The 24,215-nt window shown below is 28.6% G+C and overlaps 3 protein-coding genes across 6 annotated transcripts in view; 1 reads left to right on the top strand and 2 right to left on the bottom strand.

Moving 5' to 3' along the window:
• LOC132919957 (DNA replication complex GINS protein PSF2) lies at window positions 1-2,943 on the bottom strand. The gene is made up of 4 exons (XM_060981916.1): window positions 2,400-2,943; window positions 2,231-2,339; window positions 1,257-1,418; window positions 1-1,106 (listed from the first exon to the last, which is right to left on the bottom strand). The coding sequence occupies exons 1-4, from the start codon at window positions 2,648-2,650 to the stop codon at window positions 1,020-1,022; spliced, it is 609 nt and encodes a 202-aa protein (XP_060837899.1). The 5' UTR covers window positions 2,651-2,943; the 3' UTR covers window positions 1-1,019.
• Window positions 2,944-3,075: 132 nt separating this feature from the next.
• Window positions 3,076-6,163, top strand: LOC132919955 (probable cardiolipin synthase (CMP-forming)). The gene is made up of 2 exons (XM_060981911.1): window positions 3,076-3,341; window positions 3,834-6,163. The coding sequence occupies exon 2, from the start codon at window positions 3,868-3,870 to the stop codon at window positions 4,792-4,794; it is 927 nt and encodes a 308-aa protein (XP_060837894.1). The 5' UTR covers window positions 3,076-3,341; window positions 3,834-3,867; the 3' UTR covers window positions 4,795-6,163.
• A 2,564-nt stretch (window positions 6,164-8,727) lies between these two features.
• Window positions 8,728-24,215, bottom strand: part of LOC132919268 (uncharacterized) — a 58,672-nt gene continuing 43,184 nt past the window's right edge. For 2 of the 4 annotated variants that reach the window (XM_060980695.1, XM_060980690.1), the window contains 6 exons: window positions 19,697-19,915; window positions 18,918-19,259; window positions 18,432-18,836; window positions 14,728-15,614; window positions 10,957-11,104; window positions 8,728-10,501 (listed from right to left, as the gene is read on the bottom strand). In XM_060980695.1, the coding sequence (XP_060836678.1) occupies window positions 9,641-10,501; window positions 10,957-11,104; window positions 14,728-15,614; window positions 18,432-18,836; window positions 18,918-19,259; window positions 19,697-19,915 (2,862 nt within the window). In that variant the 3' untranslated portion in view covers window positions 8,728-9,640. The remainder of the gene's footprint in view (window positions 10,502-10,956; window positions 11,105-14,727; window positions 15,615-18,431; window positions 18,837-18,917; window positions 19,260-19,696; window positions 19,916-24,215) is intronic. The other 2 variants (XM_060980696.1, XM_060980694.1) reach the window with 1 other exon arrangement.

Below are 24,215 nucleotides of genomic sequence, written 5' to 3'. Positions count from 1 at the left end.
TACAAGTAATACAAAAAATATATTTATATTTACAAAAATGTTTGTTCAATAATTTAAAATAATAATTTATTTTGTACATACAAGTAATACAAATATAAAACTATGTTATTGGACAAAATAAAGTGATTTTTTAAATTTTATACTCGTCAGATATCGCTGAGGGTAAATAACTCATTAAACTAATAAATATATTTTGTTATAAATAACATTAATATTTAGTAACATTTTTCTATGCTATAAAATGACTGAATAATGAATCATAAAAACAATTAGTTCACACATTATAATATATGTAATTATGTAATATATGTACTTTAAAGTTTTATTAATAAATATTATGCTCAACAAACATGTTGTGTATATTATAATCAATTAACTATATACTTTAGAATAAAAAAAAGTTGTTTATTTTCTAAATCTAATGTTTTATCTTTCTAAAATAAAACTTTTAGTAAAAGAGTACAATCACTATATAGAATATGAATGTATTACTATTTATAATCATCTATACACTTATAAACATTCTCACCTAACCTTGGCTATATCCTACACATGGTAAGTATAGTTTGATCTTGACATTTAAAATAATATTATACTGCAAGCACAATTATCTATACGCCCATCAATGCATTAGTTGGCATTGTTGTACAACTAAACTTATAGATGTATTAATAATTGCACATTATATTTTTATGAACAATTTAATCTATAAGATTGTTATTTTTTGAAAAGCCTATTATTCCTACTTAATACATACAAAAAGTTATTGTACACTGAGATAAAAATAAAATACTTATATTACCAAAAAAAAAAAAAAAATTAAACAATGATTTATATCTTGAAGAAAATAAAATATGTTTGATCAAGACAATCTAAATATTATAAACTAGTTACATTATATGTATAACAATCATATTATACAATTTTTGGTGTTAACAAAAAATGTAATCTAATCCTAACAAACAGAAACACAACCATCTGAATGCAATTCTGAATATTATAAGAATAAATAAACAATTTTACAAGGATAATGAAAAAGATGTTGAATTAGGAGTTGCTCCTGAAGATTGACTGCTATCTTCTCTGTCATCACTCGAGTTAATGTGCTAAATAGAAAAATAACCGTAACTTAGTAAATTGATTATTTATATTATAGTCTTCTTTTTTGTAAAAATAAAAGTATTATTTGTTTAAAATTATAAACAAATCAGAGTAAATACAGGTATTTATTATAATAGATTTGTTTAACATCTTACTTCGTGGAGTGTCATTAAAGCATCCAATGTATCTGGGAATACCGGCCTTACAGAATTAATCTCCATTGGGGTTAAATGGTTTAAAGAAGCTTGAACACGACCTTCTTTAATAAATAGATCAACAGAAGATCTTAATTTTGCTATTCTTAAATCCCATAAATCCTTTGAAAAATAAATCATTTTAATTAATATTTAAAATAATACTAAATACTGTTATAACTTACAATATTATTCTAAAATAGGATTTAAATATGTTATTAGCCGTCAAAGTATATATTTTATAGAACTTTTATCAAAGAATGATAAAAAGCTACATTATCATCCAAATCCATAGTGAGATTACTATTTAGAATTTACTGTATAAAAATAATTAAAAGTTATTTTTTTAAATGTAAATAGATGGTAGTGGTTACTATTGTGGTTTAGCAATCATACAAAACTTAGGTAAATTAATATTTTGAAAATGATATTGCCAAAAAGAAATTTGCACATTACTTAATGTTGCTAATTAAAGTATAACAAGTAATCACTCCCTGCTGGCTCCAGTTGCGAAACTAGATTTTGAATCTCAAACCACTGACGATAAACTTTAAATCATTAAAATTCCAACTAAACATTTACACTCAATTCTGACAATGTAGTTCTTTTAAAAATCATAAATATTAATTATTATTTAGGTTTAAAAAAAAATTGGGTGATAGCTTGAGTGCAATTATGTCAGGAAATATAATTAAGAATACAAGTTTAAAAGATAAATAACTGATAACTATAGTTAATTGAATATTTATTACCTAATATATCTTAATTTTAATTTTTCAATAAAAATATCAAAGCTTATTATGATACTGCTTAAAACGTATAGTACATATATAAAAATTATTAAATTCTAAGTGTTGAAATACATTTAAGTGTTCACTAATAACTAATGCATTATTTTGCAAATAATGCAATTATTTAAGTCTGGGTCAACTCACTTTAACTGCAGTTTTTATATCGTTCCCTTGTGGAATATCTTCACTGGCAACAGTTAACAACATTTGTGTGATTTCCAAGTAATAATTGGTTGGTAGCTGTGTGAAAAATCTGAAAACCAAAGATTATTAGAAGATATAATATAATTGATACAAATTACATTCATAGTACTTGGATGCTTTCTCTTCTTCAAGTCTTTCTTGTAACTTATCGACGGTCATCCAGTCGGGAGCTAGGATACGACAAGTCTTTTTTTGTCGCAGATTTAGTGCTACCCAGATGGGAACGTTCAACGGCAAACCAGCACGAAACGGACCATAAGAACCGCATATCAGATGTACGTGGCTGGCATGATTGAACGTCGGCACAATTTGAATGATCTCGTTTTCGGCCAGGAATTCGATTTCAGCAGGGTGCATCATGTTGGCAAATGTCTAAGACGACAATTCAGTAATAATATTAAAAGTCCCGATAAATGATTATATTAATATTTAATAAATAGAATAATATTTGGCAGTTGAAAATGTTGGAATATCGAAAATCGTAAATAATAACTTTGTTTTCATTTTAGACCAAAACAATATAAAAATTATATAAATTATTATTTTGTGATAGTGAATTTTTGGTTTATTGGCGGGATTTTGAATGTACATAACCTCGGAGTAACAACAGCTGTTTTCCATCCGTATTTGGAATCATTCGGCAGAACGTCAAAAACGCCTTTTCTTTGAATTCATTTGCAATGGACGATATTAAATGTTTCTAGTCGATGTACTTTTGTCTTATTACCTACCTAAATTTAATTTAAAAATACTAAACCGTTCATTGTTTAAAAAAAAAAAAATGTATTATCAATGGGTCTCTTAAAGCGCTTATCACGCTTATCATTTTTCGGGAGATCTGACCCTATCGCAAAACATTACCTAGTAGTGGCTGGTGCCTAGGACAAACTAAAAATCGCTACTACTAAAGCAAATACTTTAATTTAAATTATTTTAAAGTTTTAGAGTGAAGTTTGAAAATACTATAAGTTAACTAATTATAACTTCATTACCGATTCTCTAGGCTGTTGGATAAAATATTTTTGTTGTAGCTGTGGTTGGATCTTATGAAGTAAGTATTTAATACCATTTATTAATCACATTATTATATTTTATTAAGATTTAAGAAATTGAAAAAATATTATTAAATTTCCACTTTATTGGATTTACATAAGGTTTTTTGAGCAATTATTTTAAGTAGCTGATATTTAAAATCCATATTGTAAAAACACTAATAACAATGAGTAAAATTAAATGAAAAGTCTCTTAGTGAAAAAAGTTTTATATATTATCTAAGGGTCTCAGTGAATGCAATTATAGATATATAATGTTTATATGATTTAAATATTATTTAATAATAGTCTAGAAATGTTAAGTTACATAAATGTTTATATTTTATGTGGTTAGATTTTCACTAATCAACATTAAAACCATGACAAAAAATAATAATAATAATATTTAGTCATGATTAAAACCATGAAAATAAATGAATGAATTGTTTATAAAATACAGTTAGGTATAAAATTATATTAATACTAAGCATTTAAATTTTTTATTTTTACAGTGATAAGAAGAATCAACTAGATACCTGAGTGAAAATGCATCATTTATTAAAATATATATTTGTTTCAAGCCAATGTTGCTGTAAAATGTATTTACCTCAATGCAGAATGTGTTTTCCAACTGTACTTTCAAATAATAAATCATTTTTATCAGTACGATTATATAAAAATCACAGGATTATGACAAATGTTTATTTTGCTGATGATCGATTTTCAAAGCGTCACAATAAATTGAAAAATGCCATTCGAGATAAGCAGATTATTTTACAAAAAACTAAACAAAAATTTCAAAACAAAAGTAAATTCATACTGGATGACATTAAGGAAACTAAATCAAAGGTACGGGATACTATAAAGGAGAATGTTTGGACAATACCTAATATGCTATGTATGACCAGAATAGTCCTAAGTCCTTGCTTAGGTTATCTTATTGTTAATGGAAACTTTGAGTATGCTCTCAGTTTTGTGGCCATAGCAAGTGTAACCGACTTAATTGATGGATGGATTGCTAGAAATTTTGAAGGTCAGAAATCAAAATTGGGTAGTTTTTTGGATCCAATGGCTGACAAAGTGCTTGTGGGTACTATGTTTTTCACATTAACTTATATAGATTTAATCCCAATATACCTTACTGGTATAATTATATTAAGGGATCTGGTTTTAATGGGTGCTGCTTTCCAAATTCATTATATGGCAATACCTAAACCTAGGACTTTAAGTAAATTATTTGATGTTACTAATACCAATGTTCAATTAGCACCCATGTTCATAAGTAAGGTAAATACCACAGTTCAATTAGCAATGGTTTGTGCTACTATAGCAGCTCCAGTGTTTGATTTTGTTGATCATCCTGCACTCAAAGCATTGTGGTGGTTAACAACTGCTACTACAGTGTCATCAGCAATAAGTTATATAGTGCATAGAAAAAAGACTTATAAAATATTTAATAATCTAAAAAGATAATTTTTTTTTACCAATCCTTGATATATATTAAAGTATCTTTGACAAGAAATGTTTTAATTTTAATAATTTTATGTTGTACAAAATAATAATTTTATGTATTTATCATGTGTAAACATTGAATATAATTTATAAAATATTGTATGTACGATAAATTCCAAAAATATATTTTTGTTCAAATTAGTTAATAATTTAAGTGTATTAAGTTCAATACCATCCTTAAAAGTTATAATTTAAATTCTTCAACTGTTGAATCATTCATATTATTTTAATTTTAGTTTAAAATATTATTTATCTAATAAATCAAACTTACTAAGTTTAAATAATCATTTTTGATGTAAATTTTCTATGTTTTTTCTTATACATTTTAACTACCTGTATTATATATATTTTGTCATTTTAATATTAGAATTGTATTATTAGTATAATTTTTAAGACTGATTTAGTAATATTTTAATGAATGTTATTCTTATACAAGTTTAATACCATTAGAATAACATTCATTTTTATTTGAGAAAAATATTAGTTATTCAATTTGTAAATTGTATAGAAATACAAATGAATTAATAATTATAGTATCATGTAATTTCAAATTACAGCCTGTATAAGTGACATCATGTAAATATATTTGTTATAGTATTCGGTAGGCATATAAAAATACAATTTGTTTTAAATCAAAATATAACATATTAAGTCAATAATTTGAATTATAACAAATATTATAATAATTGCAATCAGATGTGCATCAGAATTATTAAATGATTAAAACTGATTACGAATTACGATTCATGTTTAAATTGATACTTACATACATAGATTCCACAAGAGAAATATTTATCACCTGTCATAAATCATATTAATGTTACACACAAGTAAATAATTAGTTATCATTGCCAAATTATTACTATTTTTTTTTATTATTTAACTTATACCTACTACATCAAAAACAATAATCAATGTGAAAAACAACCAAAATAATTATTAAAATTTATGAATTAAATCAAATGAAACAAGTTGGTGACAGTAGAATTTATATTTTTCAAAAATTCATCTCAAAACAACTCAGAAAAACCAAAGCATAATTATTAAAATGTATTAATATTAGTCTAATTTGTAAGTTTTTTCAACTGTAAATTTATCAAATTTTAATTTTCAATATCACTTAGTATATTTATTAATAAAATACTAGTAAAAGATAAATCAATATTCATTTGTTTTTAAGGTTTTGTTATTAAGATTTAAATATTACATAAATTATTCTATAAAATGTTCTTGTCAGGGATAAAATATAAATGTTTTTATTTTTATTTACTTCAAATGAAATATTTTTGTATACATTATTTTATTATTATATGAGTATATTGTTTCAAAAGTTTGTTATTTATTTTTGTTAAATTGACAAAATTTTACCTGCATTTTATTATTAATGTATGTATTTTAATTTTTAATGACCAATGGCAGCACTAAATGGTGATCATTGGTAGTGACCAAGCGGTCAATCCAAAAAATAAGAATGCTTTATCCCTTACTTTACACATTGCATGTTGGGCATTATAAATTGAAAAATTCATATCCATGTAATAATAATTATTTTATTTAAAAAAAAAAAATAACTTAAATTATTCTGTTATTGCTTAATAAATTAAGTTTATAGGTAATTTAAAAGAAGCTGGTTCACTTTTAAGTCATTAATTTTGAACTTTTTGTTTTTATTTATTTTTGTATTTATATTGTACTTTATTCAACAAAACCTTAATCTGATTAAAGTGGGTAAATTCAAATATAAGTTATAAATTCTAATTCTAATGAATTAAGGTCAGTTTTAAAAGAATTTATAAATAAATCATATAAAAAATATTAATCTATAATATATAGTAGGTACCTAGATTAAACTAATTTTTGTAAATTGTAAAAAAAACATTATGTTATGTAATAATTAATATATTTAAATATAATGTAACAATACGGTACCTATAATTGGTATATAATAGGTTCTAAATTAATAACGGTTCTGTATATAAATAGATAAAAATGAAACTCTATATTTTGAAAATGTCATTATGTATAGTGAATGAATGATAATAAACGTGTTAGTGAAAAGTTTCATGTTATTATAAATAATTTAATTTAAATTACAATTTTAAACAAAATATCTGAAATCGTCGGGTTAAACAAATATCCAATTTTGTCAAAATGTGTACTGAAATGAGTGAAATGTGTTATTTACTTAACATATTTTTGATATTGTATATTAGAACGAATAGAATGATGCTGTAAAAACCACTTATGAGGAACCCAAAACGTATCTTATTTTCACGCTTCTTCACTATCAAACAATTTTATTATTCATTACATAATCAATAAAAAACTAGAAAATTTGAAAATATTTTATAAATGCCTTTAAATAATAGAAAAGGAGCTAGAATATTTCGAAAATTATATCATGTCAATATTAATTTAAACATTTTGTGAAAACTAAATTTCTATGATTATGAATTTTAACAAAAATCAAAATTAATTTTGCAAAAAACTGCTTAGGTTTAAAAATACCAATATTTTTCTGACCATAAAAATTGTATTATGAATTTTTATTTTTTTCTCCCTCGTTATCACAGGTACTATCTAAGTAGAATTTGTTACTAAAAGTAAAGGGTTACCTCTAAGTTAATGATTAAGACATTTTTATTGCTACTAATGTAGCTAGATGATGGCTGCAGTCGTACAAAATCATCATTATTAAATCTAAAAAATTAAATGTGCCTAAATTAATAACTTTTAAAATTATATTGAGTGTAAATTAGTAATAAACTTGATAAAATATTTAATAGGCCAATAGGGATCAATAATCAAATTTTTACTGGAATTGGTTCTATTAATCATATGGGCTATGACTTCAACATTTTTGAACAAAAGTAGCTTAAAGCTATTTGAATTACATTATGGAATTAATACTAAATAGATTAATAGAAGAATTTAAGTTACTGCTAAAGTTAATAAAAATATATAAAGGACAAAAGAATTATGAAATAAAAAATAATAAATGATTTTGCATAGGTAGCTGTTAGGCTATCTAAGTATAAAATATAATTTTCAGTAGGTAACATTAACTTCATATCTAAGTGACTATGTTTGTATTATTGCTATAGTAATTCGTCTATTATGTTAGAGCGAACCTTCTAAATTTGTATATAAATTAAAACTTATCCGAGGAGTCATTATATCAAATGAGAGATTAACTTCTGTTGATAAACTAAAAATTGAAAAAAATTGCACTATTGCTACAATAATTAATAATTTACATTATTACCAGCTATTATTATTTTAATTTATCTATATTCTATACGCGTAATACTATAAATTATAATAGTTATGCGTTAATTTTATAATTAATAATAATAAATATAACTAATATGAGACAAATATTGTGCTCATCGTATATTATGTCAATAAAATTAAAATATACTTAAACTATTACTTATTTTTTGTCATCAATGAAAATGTATTTACGTGTTAAATATCTAAGAGGTAAATTTGTTTAGGTGACCCACATTATCTATAAGCTATATGGCCCCCGTCCTCCACCAATAATTATGTCTGGCGGGTGGCGGTGCACCTGTTAATAATACACGTGGATGCTCCCATAATGTATACATTGTACGTAATACAAAAAATAAGTGTAGTTGAAATGGTAATAAATAATGATTTTTTCGTATTAAATTACAACGAAAAAAAATGTATAGGTAATTCTACTTATTTTAATTGTTTAATATTTATACTCGAATAGATAATATAATAGGTAGGTACCAATAATATCATCCGAATTCCGAATAGCGAAGTATTTTTTGTTGATAATTAAGTATTTAGGAATATCAATTATTATTATTGTTTTTTCCAAAAGATAATATAATATATTTTATGTAAAACACAGTTTAAACATACACGAGTAGAGTTAATTTTTATTAACACTTATTACTCTTACATTCATTAAAATCACTCATAGTACATAAAAAAAATCACAAAATTATTGAGCGACATTATAATAAAACAATAATTATTTACAATTTTTTAGTACTTACACATGTGTTCGACACAATTAACTAACCTTAAATAATATCTATTAAAAATAAATTAGTCTGGACAGTTTTATATTTTTTTCATTAGTAGTATATAAAAATATAAGTAAAACATAAAATGTATTAATGGCATCGGTTCTTGTTGCCGGTGCCCCAGTGTAATAAATTATTACAACAATATTATTAACTCTGTATAATAATAATACAATGATAGGTATGTTAAAAACAATTAGATACAAAAAAATATATATATACGTATAATTATATTATCGATTATGATCATAGACCTTACAACACTATGATCTTGATCTACGATTATGACATAATATTATTATATTATTTATAGGTATACCTAGGTACTAGGTGTATTATAGAGCTAATAACAAAATATTATTTTAGGTATCAACAATAATATTATAGTATATTATTTATTATCGATTCGTTATTTTATCGTATAAATTATAATAATATTTTTTTTTTAGTCATTAATAGTAATAATATAAGTATATGTATATACGTCATAATATTATATTATAATTATATAATAACGATCGGCGGTGTCGACGATGATAATAATAATAATAACGGCTGATCTCGTGTTGTATTATCTTTACAGTGAAACCTCCCACATAACAGATACCTCCCCCCCCAAATAGCGGACGTTTTTGAGGGAATAAACTCCAAACTGCGCTCGCTCTGAATAACGGAAAAGATGTCAGTGTCGACCCACAATGTCCGGTGTTTAGAGGTTTCGCTGTATTGCATTTAATACACAATCAGTTTCTGCCGTTCCTGACCTCGATCACCACGCCGCCGCCACCGATGCCGTTATAACCGTTGATGGCGTCGCCGCCGTTGTACCGACTCTTGGTCACCGTCTTGGTCTCGGTCGACTCGATGGTCTCCACCCGGCCGTCCCTGGGCACCTTTTTCTTGGTGACGCTCTGCACGGTGTTGGTGACGCTCGGCCGGTACGGGTCGTCCGACTTGGACGTGATCCGTACCGTCTCGGTGTAATCGTCCTTGCTACCGCGGCGCGTTACGCTCCGGTTGGTCACCTCACCGCTGCCGTGCCTGATGGTCGGCGACGACGAGTGGCCGCTGCTCGAGTACGGCCTGTCCATTTTTACGGGCGAATACCGTCGGCCAGTGGTCGTGTCCTCCTGGTGGCTGAGTGTCTTGTACAGCTCGGGCGCGTGATCCAGCAGGCCCTTCATGAAGATCTTTTTCTTCGGATCGTCCCGCCGGTATGTGGTGCCAGAGCCGCCGCCGTTGCTCAGCTCTCCCGGGCTGGCCCAGCTGCCGGACAGCGATCTGTACCCGTCGTCCGCGCCCACCGACAGGTCCTTGGTGCTCCTGCTCAACATGCTCACGATGTTCGGGCTCTTGAGCGGCGGCGGTGACTCTTCCAGTCGGTGCAACGTGCTGATCGACCGGCGCGTCTGGTGTCCCGGATCCGGTTGCACGTTGAAACTTTGGCTCCGAAGCAGCGACGGCTTGGAGAACGTCCGCTGCGGCTTGGTCGGCCCGTTGGCGAACGATACGTTGATCATGCTCCCGGAATTGGCCGCCGATCTGTTCGTAACGCCGCCGTAATCGTTCTCCCGGGACGCGTGCACCTGCGGCAGTAACGAAACCTATATAATATTACTCGTGTTTTCGTGATACAATATAATAGGTATGTATAATGTTATGATGATTATAACGTCTTACAACTTATTAAACGGCTTATAGTTGCGGTTCGTTAGATATTCTTATACGTCCAGGTGATTATTTTATTCAAGTACTTACACTCATTTTTAACAATTTTTAATTGTCATCGTTTTTTTTTTTTTTAAGTTTTTCACTTACGTGGTAACATACATTTTTAATTCCTAATTCCAAAACAGAAATTTTTATCATATAAAAATTAAAATTTGGCCAAATATTGCAGTTGTTGGTATTAGTATTTTAAGTTTAAATTATACCGCAGTGAAGTAAAAATTGTTTACAAAAATGTAATTAATTTTTGATATGGTGAATGTTTTACGTTAAATAAATCAGCTGGCTTTAATTCATTATAATATTGAATAATTTTAATAATTTTGTTTACCTGCTTTTTTATTTTGCTCTCAGTTCGGAGTTTTCTCGGCAGTGTTTGTGCTCTATCCGACACGCTGTTGTAATCGTCAGATAACAAACGTCCTGTAGACTTACTAAATCGACCCAATGTAGTACTGGTTGTGTTCACTGGTATAGTCCTGCAAAATTTATTATTTAGTTTATTTGACTCTAATACATACACATATAATATATATTGTTTGTATGTATAACAACTAAATATAATATAATATCATCATATTATAACATTTTGTTATTGATATTATTTTGGTTTGCGTTTTAAATGATCATTTTGATAGCATAGGTATTAATCATGCACTAATATGAATTAAACATGATAGGAAATGGAATATAATATAATATAATATTAGAATAGTACCTACCTAATAATAATTTATGATAACCAGTTGATAGTTATACAAAATTAACATTTATTTAATAATTGTATAATGTATTGGTTAAGCTGACACACCGTTATAAATCACAATTTAAATCTGATAAATTAATAATTGTATATTGTAATATTCAATTGGCTTATATTTATATAATATATTAATAATTTTTTTCTGTTTTCCAAAAAACGGCAAAAAATGAATGAAATATTAAAAAATATTAGTATTTTTAAATTAAGCAAAATAAAACACATTTTTTAGAAAACAAATAATTAGGTATGTAATTTACCAGTCAAAATATGTTGATGAAATTTAGTACCAATGCATATTGTATTGTGGTAAAAAACAATTTACTTATTAATTTCTAAGTATGAATATTATCTACAATTAATTTTTACTTGTCTAATTCTAGATGGTATATAAATAATTGAGTTTGATAATAAATTGCACTATTTAATCAAGTTATTGTGACATTATCGTAGAAAATAGGAGGTAGTATATTTCCTGATTTGGATTTTTAACGTGGGCGTTTTCTGCGTGCTGTTACTTATCCGTTGCAATATATCGTGAAAAACAAACGTAAACAAGTCAAAACTAGACAATGTATGTCATCAGGTAGGTTTATGTTTAAAACAGGACGTAGGTGTGTTACAACGCAGTGATTCAAATTAATTGCATTTTTTTCTCGTAAATAATTGGTCCCTACGTAAATGAAGTGCCGTGCCTCAACCTTGAAATCACCGAAAACGGAGTATCAACTAGCTATAGTGCGTAAAAGTGTCGTACAATATATGTATTTCAAAATTAATTAAACGACCAAACTGCGTGTGTTACTACTAACAACTATATTACTATGGTGGTCACTATACTGTGCCTATATATTATAACAATTAAAACAAATGGCCATTGCCAATTCTGATAGATTTTAATATAGTATCCAAATTCAAGGTAGGTTTTAATAATATAGCTTAAGGATTTCCGTCCGGTGATTAGATTGTCTAATACGCATAATCCTATAATTTTACAATCATGACTAATATTTTATTATAATAATTTGGCAATTGTTAGAACATTATAACATGATACCTGCGGACTACGAGTTTGATATGTTTATTGGCCTAGACGATTTTGAATTAGAAACTAACAAGCGAGATATTCAATTTTGTGAGTAAAAAAGACGTCATGAATAATAATACTTTTGGTTTGAACGACTGTATAAGTATTAGATTAGAGATGATATTAACTAATTATTAAAAGTGTCGATTCCAAATTTTAAAAATTTAAAAATTATATTGAAAATTTGAAAGTTATAGAAATAGGTAAGTGATATTAATTATTTGTAAGGAAATACAACGTGGGGGAATTATATACATTTAAAATTATAAGCCGATAATTTGTTTTCCCATTTCAAAACTACGAAAAAATCTACTTACAAAATAACGTTGTATAGTAGTGTACTTTGCTGACAATTAAACGACAAATACAGACTAAAATTGTGTACAGCAATTATTAATATTTTAACTCAATATTCCTGATTGACATTAGGTCAATATTTACATTAGTAATATAATATAAAAATGTTTAACTGAAAAATTGTAAATACAAATATATTTTAGGTACATTTGTTTAGATTGGTGGACTACACCAAGAATTTTCTAAGATGGAACATTTACAGGTTTTGCGCGTAATTTAATTTGGTATGTGGTTAACTCGTAAGTATAACCAATAACGAGTGTGTTTGTTTAAAAACTTCCGTGTATTTGAGTGAAATCGTCTGCAGCCTACGTAAAAATCTATAAATGTGGCGTGTCTCCCTCACACGGGGAAATTGCATCTGCAGTTCACTTTCATTCGCACACGCAAATAATAATAACATAACGACATCAGACATGAGACACGCCTCGTGCGAAATCGGTTTGTAGCAATTAATAAATTATATACTTTATTTTTAAAAATAAAAACAGGTTTCGCCTTTTTAAGATATTAGCACACGGCACTGATGATGAAGTCCGTATGTGTTTATCAATTTTCGCCAGCCTCTTTGTGGAAACAAAAAAAAAACAGGCTAATAATCATGTTGGCGTTTTAATATTTATAGGAGTGTTCCATTATATGCTAATAATGTTATACACGGTTGATTGTTACGATACGACAAATACTCGTATAGCCGTCATTTTTTGCAATATTGCGGTGCTGAATCGTATAAACAACAATGCAAATGATCACAGAATATTATCATTATTATTATTAATATTATTGTCATTGTAGTGAATAATATTGATCGAAAATATTGTAAATCGATATGCAACAATAGTTAACTTGCACATAGTATCGAGTTTGCCATATGAATAAATAAATAAATGGTAACGAGTAACTTGTTCAGAGTAAGATTCATAGGTATAATGGTATTATAATATGCGTAGAACACAAATATATTTAGGTAAACGAAGTAATATATTGTATTATTTTATCTTTATTTTATTATGAATTAGAATAAAAAAAAATTAATTTGAGCCACCTAAAATTATTTTTATATAATACAATAATTAATATTTACTAGGTCTAATATACATTAGAATAATATATTAAATATTATCATTTATCATTAGGATGCGGTTTAAGAAGAATAATTTTTATTCTATAATAATAATTAGAAATATACATTTTATATTTATATAATTAGTAATACAACATAATATTTTACTTGGTAAGTACCTATAATTCTTCAAAATAAATAATTTAACTAATACCTATGCTTATCAGAAATAAGTATAAAATATTTGTTGAAGTGTTAGAAAAATTATATATTTTATAAAAATTACAATAAGTAGGTACTCGGGTCCTTTATTAATTAATTATTTTTTACAACAATTAGATAAATATTTTTATAACGCGAGATCAAATAAACAGTATTTTACAAACTAAATAACTAAAACGAAAAGTAAAAAAACATATTTAACGGAAAAATACGGTCATTTTGTTACGTATAGTAGGCACATCCTCGTAATCATGTATTACTTATTTGACTAAGATATTATGTATATTATAAGGATAGTTTTTAAAAAATCTGGCCGAATTAAATTGCTATTGATTAATTTAGTCTCGTAAATATTTTAATCGATGGCTTGTAAATCGAAGACAGATTAGTGTAATAGTATAATGAACAAAAAAATGTCGACAAAAATCTCTGAAATTCGTGCTAACCGGGTTATAGCGGCAACATGAAAAAATAACAGGCTATCGGACGGGATTGTGGCGGCAACTGGGCGGCACACGGCAAAGACCTACACCGCGGGATCCGCATTAACCGGCGACGCGCAGGTATAAATACTTAAGGATAATATAGCGTGTCAGGGATTTTATAATATTACCTCTGGACGTAATGTGTGTGGTGATGATGTGATGATGGCGAGTCGTAAGTAACGCCGTTCTTCTTGTGCGGTCTGCGCTTGCCACCGTCGTATTCCCTCTCGCGGCCGTAAATACTGCCGCCGAACGGGTCCTCGCCCAAGTAGTATCTGTGCACTCCGTTGCCGGTCCTGCCACCGCCGTTCATCACGGGCGATGATCCTCTGGCGTCCTGACCGCGGTGCTCGTTGTACCGGTGAACGTCGTCGTCGTGGTCGTCTTCGTACTCGTCTTCGTCGTAGTCGTCGTCGCGAGCTTTGCTACTACTGCGGTTGTTGTCGACCGTCCGTCCGGCTCGGTGTCGGTCCAACGTCTGCGTGCTGCCGAACAACCGCTGGTGACGGTCGACGGTCGGTCTGACGCCGCCGTCGTAACTCCTGTAGGTGTTCTCGCCGTCACCACCGCCGTAACCGTAGTCGCCGTCGTCGCCGCTGTCGGCGTGCCGTCGCTCGGCCGATTCCGGTTTCTTCCGGTTTTTCTTCCGCTCGGCGTCCGACTTGCTGCCGTGCCCACCGCCCGTGAACTTGCCCACCAGCCGCCGGAACGACTCGCCGAACGATTTCTTCCGTTCCTGTTTGCCGTTGCCGCCGTTGTCGGGCGTTGATCGCGCGTCCGCCGCAAACCTCGTCTTCTGGTACACCTTTTTGGAACGCCCGCCCGCCGCCGACGACCCGTTGCTGGCCCGCCGTTCGGGTTCCGGCGAATAGTCTGGTTTCGGTTCTGGCGCCACTGCGGACGTCGATTTATTATTGCGCTGGCCGTCCGCCGATCGCCGCCGGCGGTGGTCCCATGACCGGTACGCGTCCGGCGAATCGACCGAGTCGTGACGTCTGTCAGCAGTAGCCGCAGTCTGCAAGAATATGAAAAATAATATGTTATAATACGACCGTTTTATTAATTATAAATAAAAAAAAAATGAACCTAACCGTTCAACGCAATATCGTCATGGTCGTTATTATTATCATTACGAAATTTTTATTATTATAATTATATGACATATTAAGAACGAAAAGATCTTTTATCGTGTCTGCAAAGTTTGAGACCTATCATTCCTTAACACCACGCACAGACGAATATCATGTTTGTCATAATATAAATGTACAATAATATCGTCGTGTAGCATATCATAACGGCATTGTTGCTGCAAGTGTACAATTAAATAACCGTAATCGTAGTTAAGCGTACAGCTTTGATGGACACGACGTTATTTCATATGGAATATTTTTAATATTTGATTAAGAGGACGTCGCACCCGCATGTGTTGTATCCGTCTTACGCACATACGACATAGTGAATTTTCGTTCACCAGTTTCAGTAGTGTGCTTTTAGTTTTGATATTACAGTTTATACGCTATATAATTTAGATGGACCGATACAAAACAGTTTATTTTTGTTAACGTATATTCAAAGCATGATTAAAAATAATCAAACATAACATCATTGGTCATCAGTCATCACGCATTCACTATGAATTTAATACATATGATATACTAAATTGTACGTTCATAATATACTGTAATTAATTAACAGTAATAATTTATTACTAATAAATGATAATATTATAATATATAGTACTTAAGTTACATAAAAAATCTCATTAAAAATATTAATTAGAAGGAAAATTTACAATGCACATTCAACAAGTTCTTTATACGATTAGATAAATTTTAATTATACGATATAATATGAAAACAATTATTCGCTTGTTAACTTGGTACGTGGATTTTATTAATTTTTCAACTTATATATATATAATATTTATTATACTTTTGTTTCCTGCTACCACTATATATTACTATAAAACATAATGAAAAATTTTAATTTTAATTTTGATTTTCATCTTATAAAATCTCTGAAGATTAATATTATGATATACTTTTATAAACCTGTTTATTTTTTACTTTAAATCATCATTAAGGTTGTTATAAGTTATACGCATAGTATAATATAATATAACATATAACTTTTTTAATGAATTATCTTATTTAATTTTCTATTTAAACATGAATATAATATTTTATTTTATTTATTAAATTTACATTCAAAAAAAGTCATTGTGATATCTACTAAATAAATACAACTTTGATAATTGTATTAATTGAATTATAATGCGATGTTTATCTTTAAATGTATGAATTATTTACCTCTATAGCATGAATGACAAATTATCTGTAATAATAGATGTAAAGATTTAATCTATCAATTTATGTATTTAATAATTTTAATATTCGATAATGACACTTTAAATATTTTAAAACTAGTAAAATATTATAATTTAAAATGAAAACTTTTTATTAGAATTAGTTTTCTGCTTATATATTTAAAAATGCACTTAATATTTAATATTTTTTAAATCATAGAAAATATATTAACTTTTTCAATAACTAAAATAAATTATAATAATTTTGACATTATTTTAAATAAGATAATTACATTTTGTAAAATCTAATTTATCTTATTATAATATTATCGAAAGAAATAATCGAAGTAGGTAAACAGAAAATGAATATGATAATTAACTATTTAATTATAAAGCACACATAATATACTACGTCATATTATATGAATAATTGACTACTTATTAGAAAACTGAATATAATTGTATTAATTGTACTTGTTTTTTTTTTTAAAGTGTGTTAAATTAAAATATCATCCACAAAACTTATCCAATTTTTTACAAGTAAAGAATATTAACAATGATTGCTAATACTTTTTATTATAAAATTCATATAAGTATATTTATTGTACCTATATAATACATAGTATATACTACATATTATAATATTTAATATTATGTTTAAAAATTATTAATTATTATTCATGTTATAGTTCATGTTACGTATACTTTAATATGATTTTTTTTTAGCGAAAAATGGCTATATTTAGCCATCTGTTACAATATAGAACAATAAGTTTAAGTGATATCATAACAAAAAAATAAATAAATAAAACAGGTAGAAGAGACAGAGGGAAGATGCCTCCCATTGAAGGTACTTCGAATATGATTTAAATTTTTAAATTACAATGCAAATTATATTAACAATAAATGTATTGATATGGTGGTCCATCAATAATAGGCAGGTAAAAATTTAATTTTGGGGTATTGGTGTATTATTTTTAGGTACTACCAGTACTAGGTATCTATAGGTATATTTGATATTTTAGGGTGTAGTTCGTGTTTTAGTATTTTTCTTTAGATAAATATCTTCACGCTCGTTATTGGCTTCCATATCGAATTTCAATCGATGAATGCATTCTTGAAATATTTACAGGTACCTTAAATTTAGGGTTGACCATGATAAAGTGGTTAACAATACATTTAATTAAGTGCTTGATATTCTTACAAGTTACAATGCTTAATATATATATATATAGAAATTGGAATTCTAGACTTTGTCTAAAAGATATTTAATATTTTTATAATATGTATGTTGATACTATTGATAGTTAATATAAATAATAAGATACTTATGATTTAAAGTTTGTGAGCATTGCATACTGCATATTATAGCGAAGGCACATATGTCACTTTTTGTTTACACAATGTATCATATTATTATAGTATAGGTATTAAACATATTAATATAAAATACAAAATATAATTTAGTTTAAGTCAATATTACAAATGATGAATTAACAAATTGTGAATAATTAATGGATATCTCACCTGAGCATATCCGTTGTGATGCGATTGGTTAAAACCATTTATTGCATTTCGTCCAGACAACTTATCTTTTGTCATTTCGTATCCCTGAACCCTTTGTTGAACCGAATTGAACAACGGAGATGACTCTAATTCATTAACAGCGTTTTTAATAATTTCTGTTTTTTGTTCTTTTTTTCTTCTGATTGGTGGTCTGATAGGAGTTGAATCATTATTTTTCCATTCAGACACTCCTTTGAAGTATCCGTTGGCTGGCGTTTCTGTTGATTTCATAGTCACGTTTATGAAACTATTGGACGTGGTCTTTTGATGTCCTCGATCATCTTCTTCTTCTTCTGACAAGTTTCCTGTAGATGATCTGGTCGATTCACTACCAAAATGATGCTCTAGCCATTTAGCTGTTTCCACCTATAGAGAACAAAATTAATTATTTAATAGGTAATTATAATTGTTAAAAGTAAATATATTATCATTGTCTACTATACGAACTTTTCTAGTACGTTCTTCTTCATCGAAGTCCGCAAGAGTTTTCCCGGCAACTGGATGCTGTTGTCTATCACGCATCTTACGTATTCTTTCCGATAAGCTCTCCCAGCCTACCAACTCGCCCGCATTTGCCATCATCTGTAGTTGGTTGATATCACCAAGTCGATCTCCTTCTTCGTTTGTCGCCTCGTAACGCATTTGTTCTCCAATCTTTTCACCATCCGCTAAATATTCAACCAATTCTTGATCCTTGGTCTTGGCGTACCGATGTGAACTTTCGCGCAACGACTCTTGTAACGCCGAGGGTGGCAACGGAACACTGTCTGGTTCATCAACCCCGTTTACCTACAATAAAATAATTCATTATTATAATCTTATTCGCAAATATAACATTATTTGAAATTCGAAACATTATATTATTTATTATTAAAATTCATACATTTGACAAATGTAACTCTAATACACTTATTATTGGAAGAATTCCAAAGTATAGAACCGTTTTCTAAAATGTGTGCCAACGGTGAATATAGAAAGAGGCTCTAATAAATTAAATTATCTATAGTATTAATTTGGAAAAGTGAAATACACATAGTACTGTGTATCATTAATTGTTTATTAATGTAAGAATAAAAATGTATTAAAGTATAATAAACAATAAAACTAATTACACCAACATACATTATTAGAGTAAAAAATTTTGGAATATAGTTTAAACGTTAAATTGATTACTCATTGGAATGAACATACAGTTTATTAAATCGTTTAAACTAAATATAGTTTACCTCTTCATGTTCGGTGGTTTTTGATGTTTCTGTTACGATTTTACCATCTTTTTGAACTTCTCTTGTGTGTCTAGTATCTTCTGTGTCTGTTACTTTCTTATTTTTGGTACTCTGATGCACTACCCTAGGTCCAGTACTGTTTACGTGAACTAATTTGTAGTTGGCTTCTTCAAGAGCTTCACGGATGTCTCGTTTACTCTGTATTGCTTCTTGATAAGCCTATATAAACAAATAAAAAGTTGGTGTAAGTACTTTTGAAATCATAATATTCTTTTTCTTAATATTTAAAAATATCATTTATGAAAAGGGCAGTTATAATTTATTAAACTAAAATTTAAAATGTTTATAGTATAAAAATTAATGTTCTTAACCGTGTGATATACTTGAAATCAATTATTAAACGCAAGACCGTTAAAACATTTCTCGTATAAAATAAATTACAACTTTTATTAATTTCAATAACATGTTCATAATATACAGCACATAATATAATTATGTGAGTACTGCGTACTGAATATGAAAAAACACCGAAGAAAAGTATTACGTTTATTTGCTCAATTCAGTCTTTGAATTTAATGAATATTAATTAACTAATATAAATAACCTTTTAAGTATAATTTGTGTCTGTATAATAATTATATATAAATACATAATAATATATTAATCTTTAATAGCATTATGTCAAAAATATACTTGACAATCCTTAAACTAGGTTACTCGGCTCCACTATATACATAGTCTAATGATGTAGACACGCGCGGTACATTATACAATATATATATATATATAGCTGGTAGGTAATAGGAATACACGGGTACCTATATCGTATGTGTGTAGAAGACATGTACAACTATTCTCTTGTTAACTGTTCGTTTATGACTCTGGAATATTTATGACTAGGAAGGTCACTGCCACGTCATATGAAGGACGTTAAAATGAACAATAACGTACATAATATTTAATTCCGATAAACCCTATTGGCTATTACAATAATAATAATAATACTACTACTATTGAGGTTGGATTGCGCTTTGAGTATAAGTATGTGAGGTAGACGTTGGAAACAGTCTTTTTAGTATTAATCAATGCCAGACATATTTCTCAGTTGCAGTGCACAATGGACTGTGGAAAAATTAATGATGGTTTATAAAATCCATCCATTATTGGCTGGGGGGGTAGATTGACGGTATTGTATAGGTATTCAAGCCATTCTGGCCAGTGCATAATATATAAATTATTCAAGTATGTTTTTAATAATATTATTACGATTCGGTACTTATATGCCTATAATAGTATAATTTACATATACATCCAATATATATTTAATACGATTATAATTTTCCGTTTTATTGCATGTTATTTAATTAACATTCCGGAATGAATTCACATAGAGTTTGTGTCAAAGAACGCGTGTGACTATGCTAACGCATCATGCGTACAACTAATAATCTACTATTTTCATAGTATATATATAGGCAACTTCAGCAGTTAATTGTTATACATATATATATATCATAAGATTCTAGTTCATTGATCTACTCAAGCAACATCAGATACATCTGTGCACAGTGTAATACTGTGGTTAAAACCCCGACACTTTCACTATATGCAGGCGGATTCCTTCGAATCAATCATGGCCACGTGATTGACCTTTACCGTTCTATACGGTTTGGTAAAAAAGTAAAATAGTTTACAGCGTCGTCGTTTACGACCAAAACGTGATCTTAAAGTCCAGTACACAATATTATATTATACGCCATACAAATGAATTTATCGGCTGATTGTATTATTGCCTCGACTCTATAATATTATACGAATGTATTATTATGATAGTAAAATGTGTCCGAGTCGAATTCTACGGCGACTGAAATGTATCGCGTACCTACCTGTACACGAAAAACGGCGCAAAATGTAATCTTTAACGGCGTTTTTTCCATTGTCACGACAGCCATAGGCGTCATATTATATATAGAGACGGAGACACTCACAATACAATAATGACAGACGACTGGAACACATCACCGTTAAGGTGTCATCCTATTAGGACACGCGCTATTATAAAGTACCTATGTGTTTTTGAAAGGCACTTAACATAGAAATTTAGTTATTAAGGTTTCGTTTTATTTAAATTATAGTACAGTCTGCAACAGTCAACTGTGTTGATTTACTATTAATACGTATTTTTTCTCATCGAGTTTAACACATATGATGGATTTATATTAACATATTATATATTTTTTTTTAAATTTATTTTTCTTCATGTATTTATTGTTTATTTTTATGATATTATGATATAGAGGTTAAAAACGATATCTTGTTCGGTTAAACGATCGAATCTATACAATAAATAATTTATGCAAATTAGTAATTTTGAAAAAAATATTTGCTTTTATTTGTCTTTTTTATGTAAGTACCTACGTATTTTTCATATTTGTTTTCATATTAAGATAGATACGACAATGTTGTATAGTAAAATATTGTGTTTATAGATATTGCAAATGTTATGTGTGTCCTAAACTGTATAATAATAGTCACTTTCAACTTAATTATGTATGTATATATTGTACTGTAACATATGTAGTCATACAGGTATATCTACTATTAAGAAACCAGTGAAAACTGTTTGGCAAAGGGACCTCTAAAAAACAACAATGGTTTATGTATATACGACCAAACGTTAATCGTTTTCGGAATACGTGCTGTGGTCAGCATTCAGCGCCTACTTTCAATCATCATGTAGTTATAATAACTCTATACGTTTTTGAATAAGTAGTAACATCTTTTACGAAAACGTATATCAATATAATTATTATTATCAGTAGAAATTTATTTAGTTTCGCTAAGTGTTTCTATGTACTTTCAAAACTTTATGGCTAATGCAATGTTTGCAGGGAAAAAACTCTGCATACAATTAAACGTTACTTATAAATTATAATATTTTATATTATCGAAAAACTGGCAACATTGGTAACGTTTTCCATCTCGCGTGTATATTCGTGTCCTCGGGGTCCGAATGCCTTCTTAAGTCCGGTCACGGAATATGGATATTCTGTTCGTGGTTTTATCTTTGGTCATAGTAATCGATATCAAAGGATATTTATCATTATGCAGTATACATACACACTTCGAAAAAAAAGATTATATTATATTTAATTATATTCATGATGAGGCGTTTACAAAATTCTTCTCGGCACTTTCATAAAAACTTCGTATTAGCATCCGTTACCTACCGACACATCTGAAATTACCGTGTGATGGTATATTATATTCTCTTGGCACTATAAAAAAATAGTTTTATAGATATTAAATATTCTGATATATATATTGTGAATACATGTAATTTATATATATAGTAGCGTATATGGTATATTATTAGTAAAAACGTTAAGATCCGATATTGGTCTTATATAATATATTATGTATTATATATATAGTGAATATAGTGATTATAGATTGTGGTTCCGTTTCGGTTGAAAAAAAAATCGATAAGAAAAATATAAAAAATGAATTTCGTAAAAAACAAAATCATTTATTGTATGTACAATGTACATACAATATTATAATAAAGAGTCTAAATAGGTATACTTGTAACAGTTGTAACTTATATTAATACTAAAGGTATTTTTCGAAGATATATATTGTCACATATATAAATGTGTTTTTTTTATTATATATTACTATTCGAAACATCATTGAATTAAAAATGTAAACGATTTAAATATAATAATAGCTTATATTATGTAATTATATATATATCGGAATAATAAGTATATTATTAATTCATTTTTGACAAATTGAAATTTATACAATTTAGGAATAAAAAAAATCCATTTTATCGTCTATTTATATTTAAAATGTCTATCACAATATATATTTTTGATACATGAACGTAATTCTATACATTAGTCGCAGCTATATGAACTATAGTGCGAGATAATAATAATAGTAATAAATGAACGTATGTACGATAACAATGTGAAAAACGAACCTATATCGACACAGAGTTGACACCATGTTATATACACCGGTCAGATTCCATTATTTACAAATCCCAGACAACTAGAAGTCGTTGGACCCGTCGATGCTGCAGAGACTTGAATGCACGCCTACGCGGTGGCGATATTGTACGTGAGAAATAATGATTATACCACGGTCCGAAGTAGGGTTAACTGAATTTTTTACGTGAAATATTGTTTCAAATTGTACACATGCATATGCAATACATTTATTTGTACAAATTGAGTAATATTTTTTTCTTTCTATTACTTATTTAATTTTAAAAACTGACGAAGATTTTTGACGTCTTATTGTTCTAGTTTTTGTTATTTATAGCGTGTCTCTTTCGAAGAACTTTCGGTGTACATAATAGTATAGGTACATAATTTGGAGGGTTATTACATAATTATATTTATGCGGTTGTTTGAAAAACAATCAATCATCAGCCTAAATACCTGCCTACAAGTGGGAACAACAGTATCTATATACGTACAGAATATTATACTATATTACCTTCATATTA

This window comes from Rhopalosiphum padi, chromosome 2 (genome assembly GCF_020882245.1).
Source record: "Rhopalosiphum padi isolate XX-2018 chromosome 2, ASM2088224v1, whole genome shotgun sequence".
Lineage (NCBI taxonomy): Eukaryota > Metazoa > Arthropoda > Insecta > Hemiptera > Aphididae > Rhopalosiphum > Rhopalosiphum padi.
This window is presented reverse-complemented; position numbering and strand designations above follow the sequence as displayed.

Bases quoted from the DNA above. Each gene is read 5' to 3' on its own strand.
- LOC132919957 (XM_060981916.1), bottom strand. From the start codon at position 2,650: ATGATGCACCCTGCTGAAATCGAATTCCTGGCCGAAAACGAGATCATT. The intron at 2,340-2,399 runs GTACTATGAATG...TTTGGTTTTCAG, and splicing joins GAAGAAGAGAAAGCATCCAA to ATTTTTCACACAGCTACCAA. The intron at 1,107-1,256 runs GTAAGATGTTAA...TTTTCTATTTAG, and splicing joins CTTTAATGACACTCCACGAA to CACATTAACTCGAGTGATGA.
- LOC132919955 (XM_060981911.1), top strand. From the start codon at position 3,868: ATGCATCATTTATTAAAATATATATTTGTTTCAAGCCAATGTTGCTGT.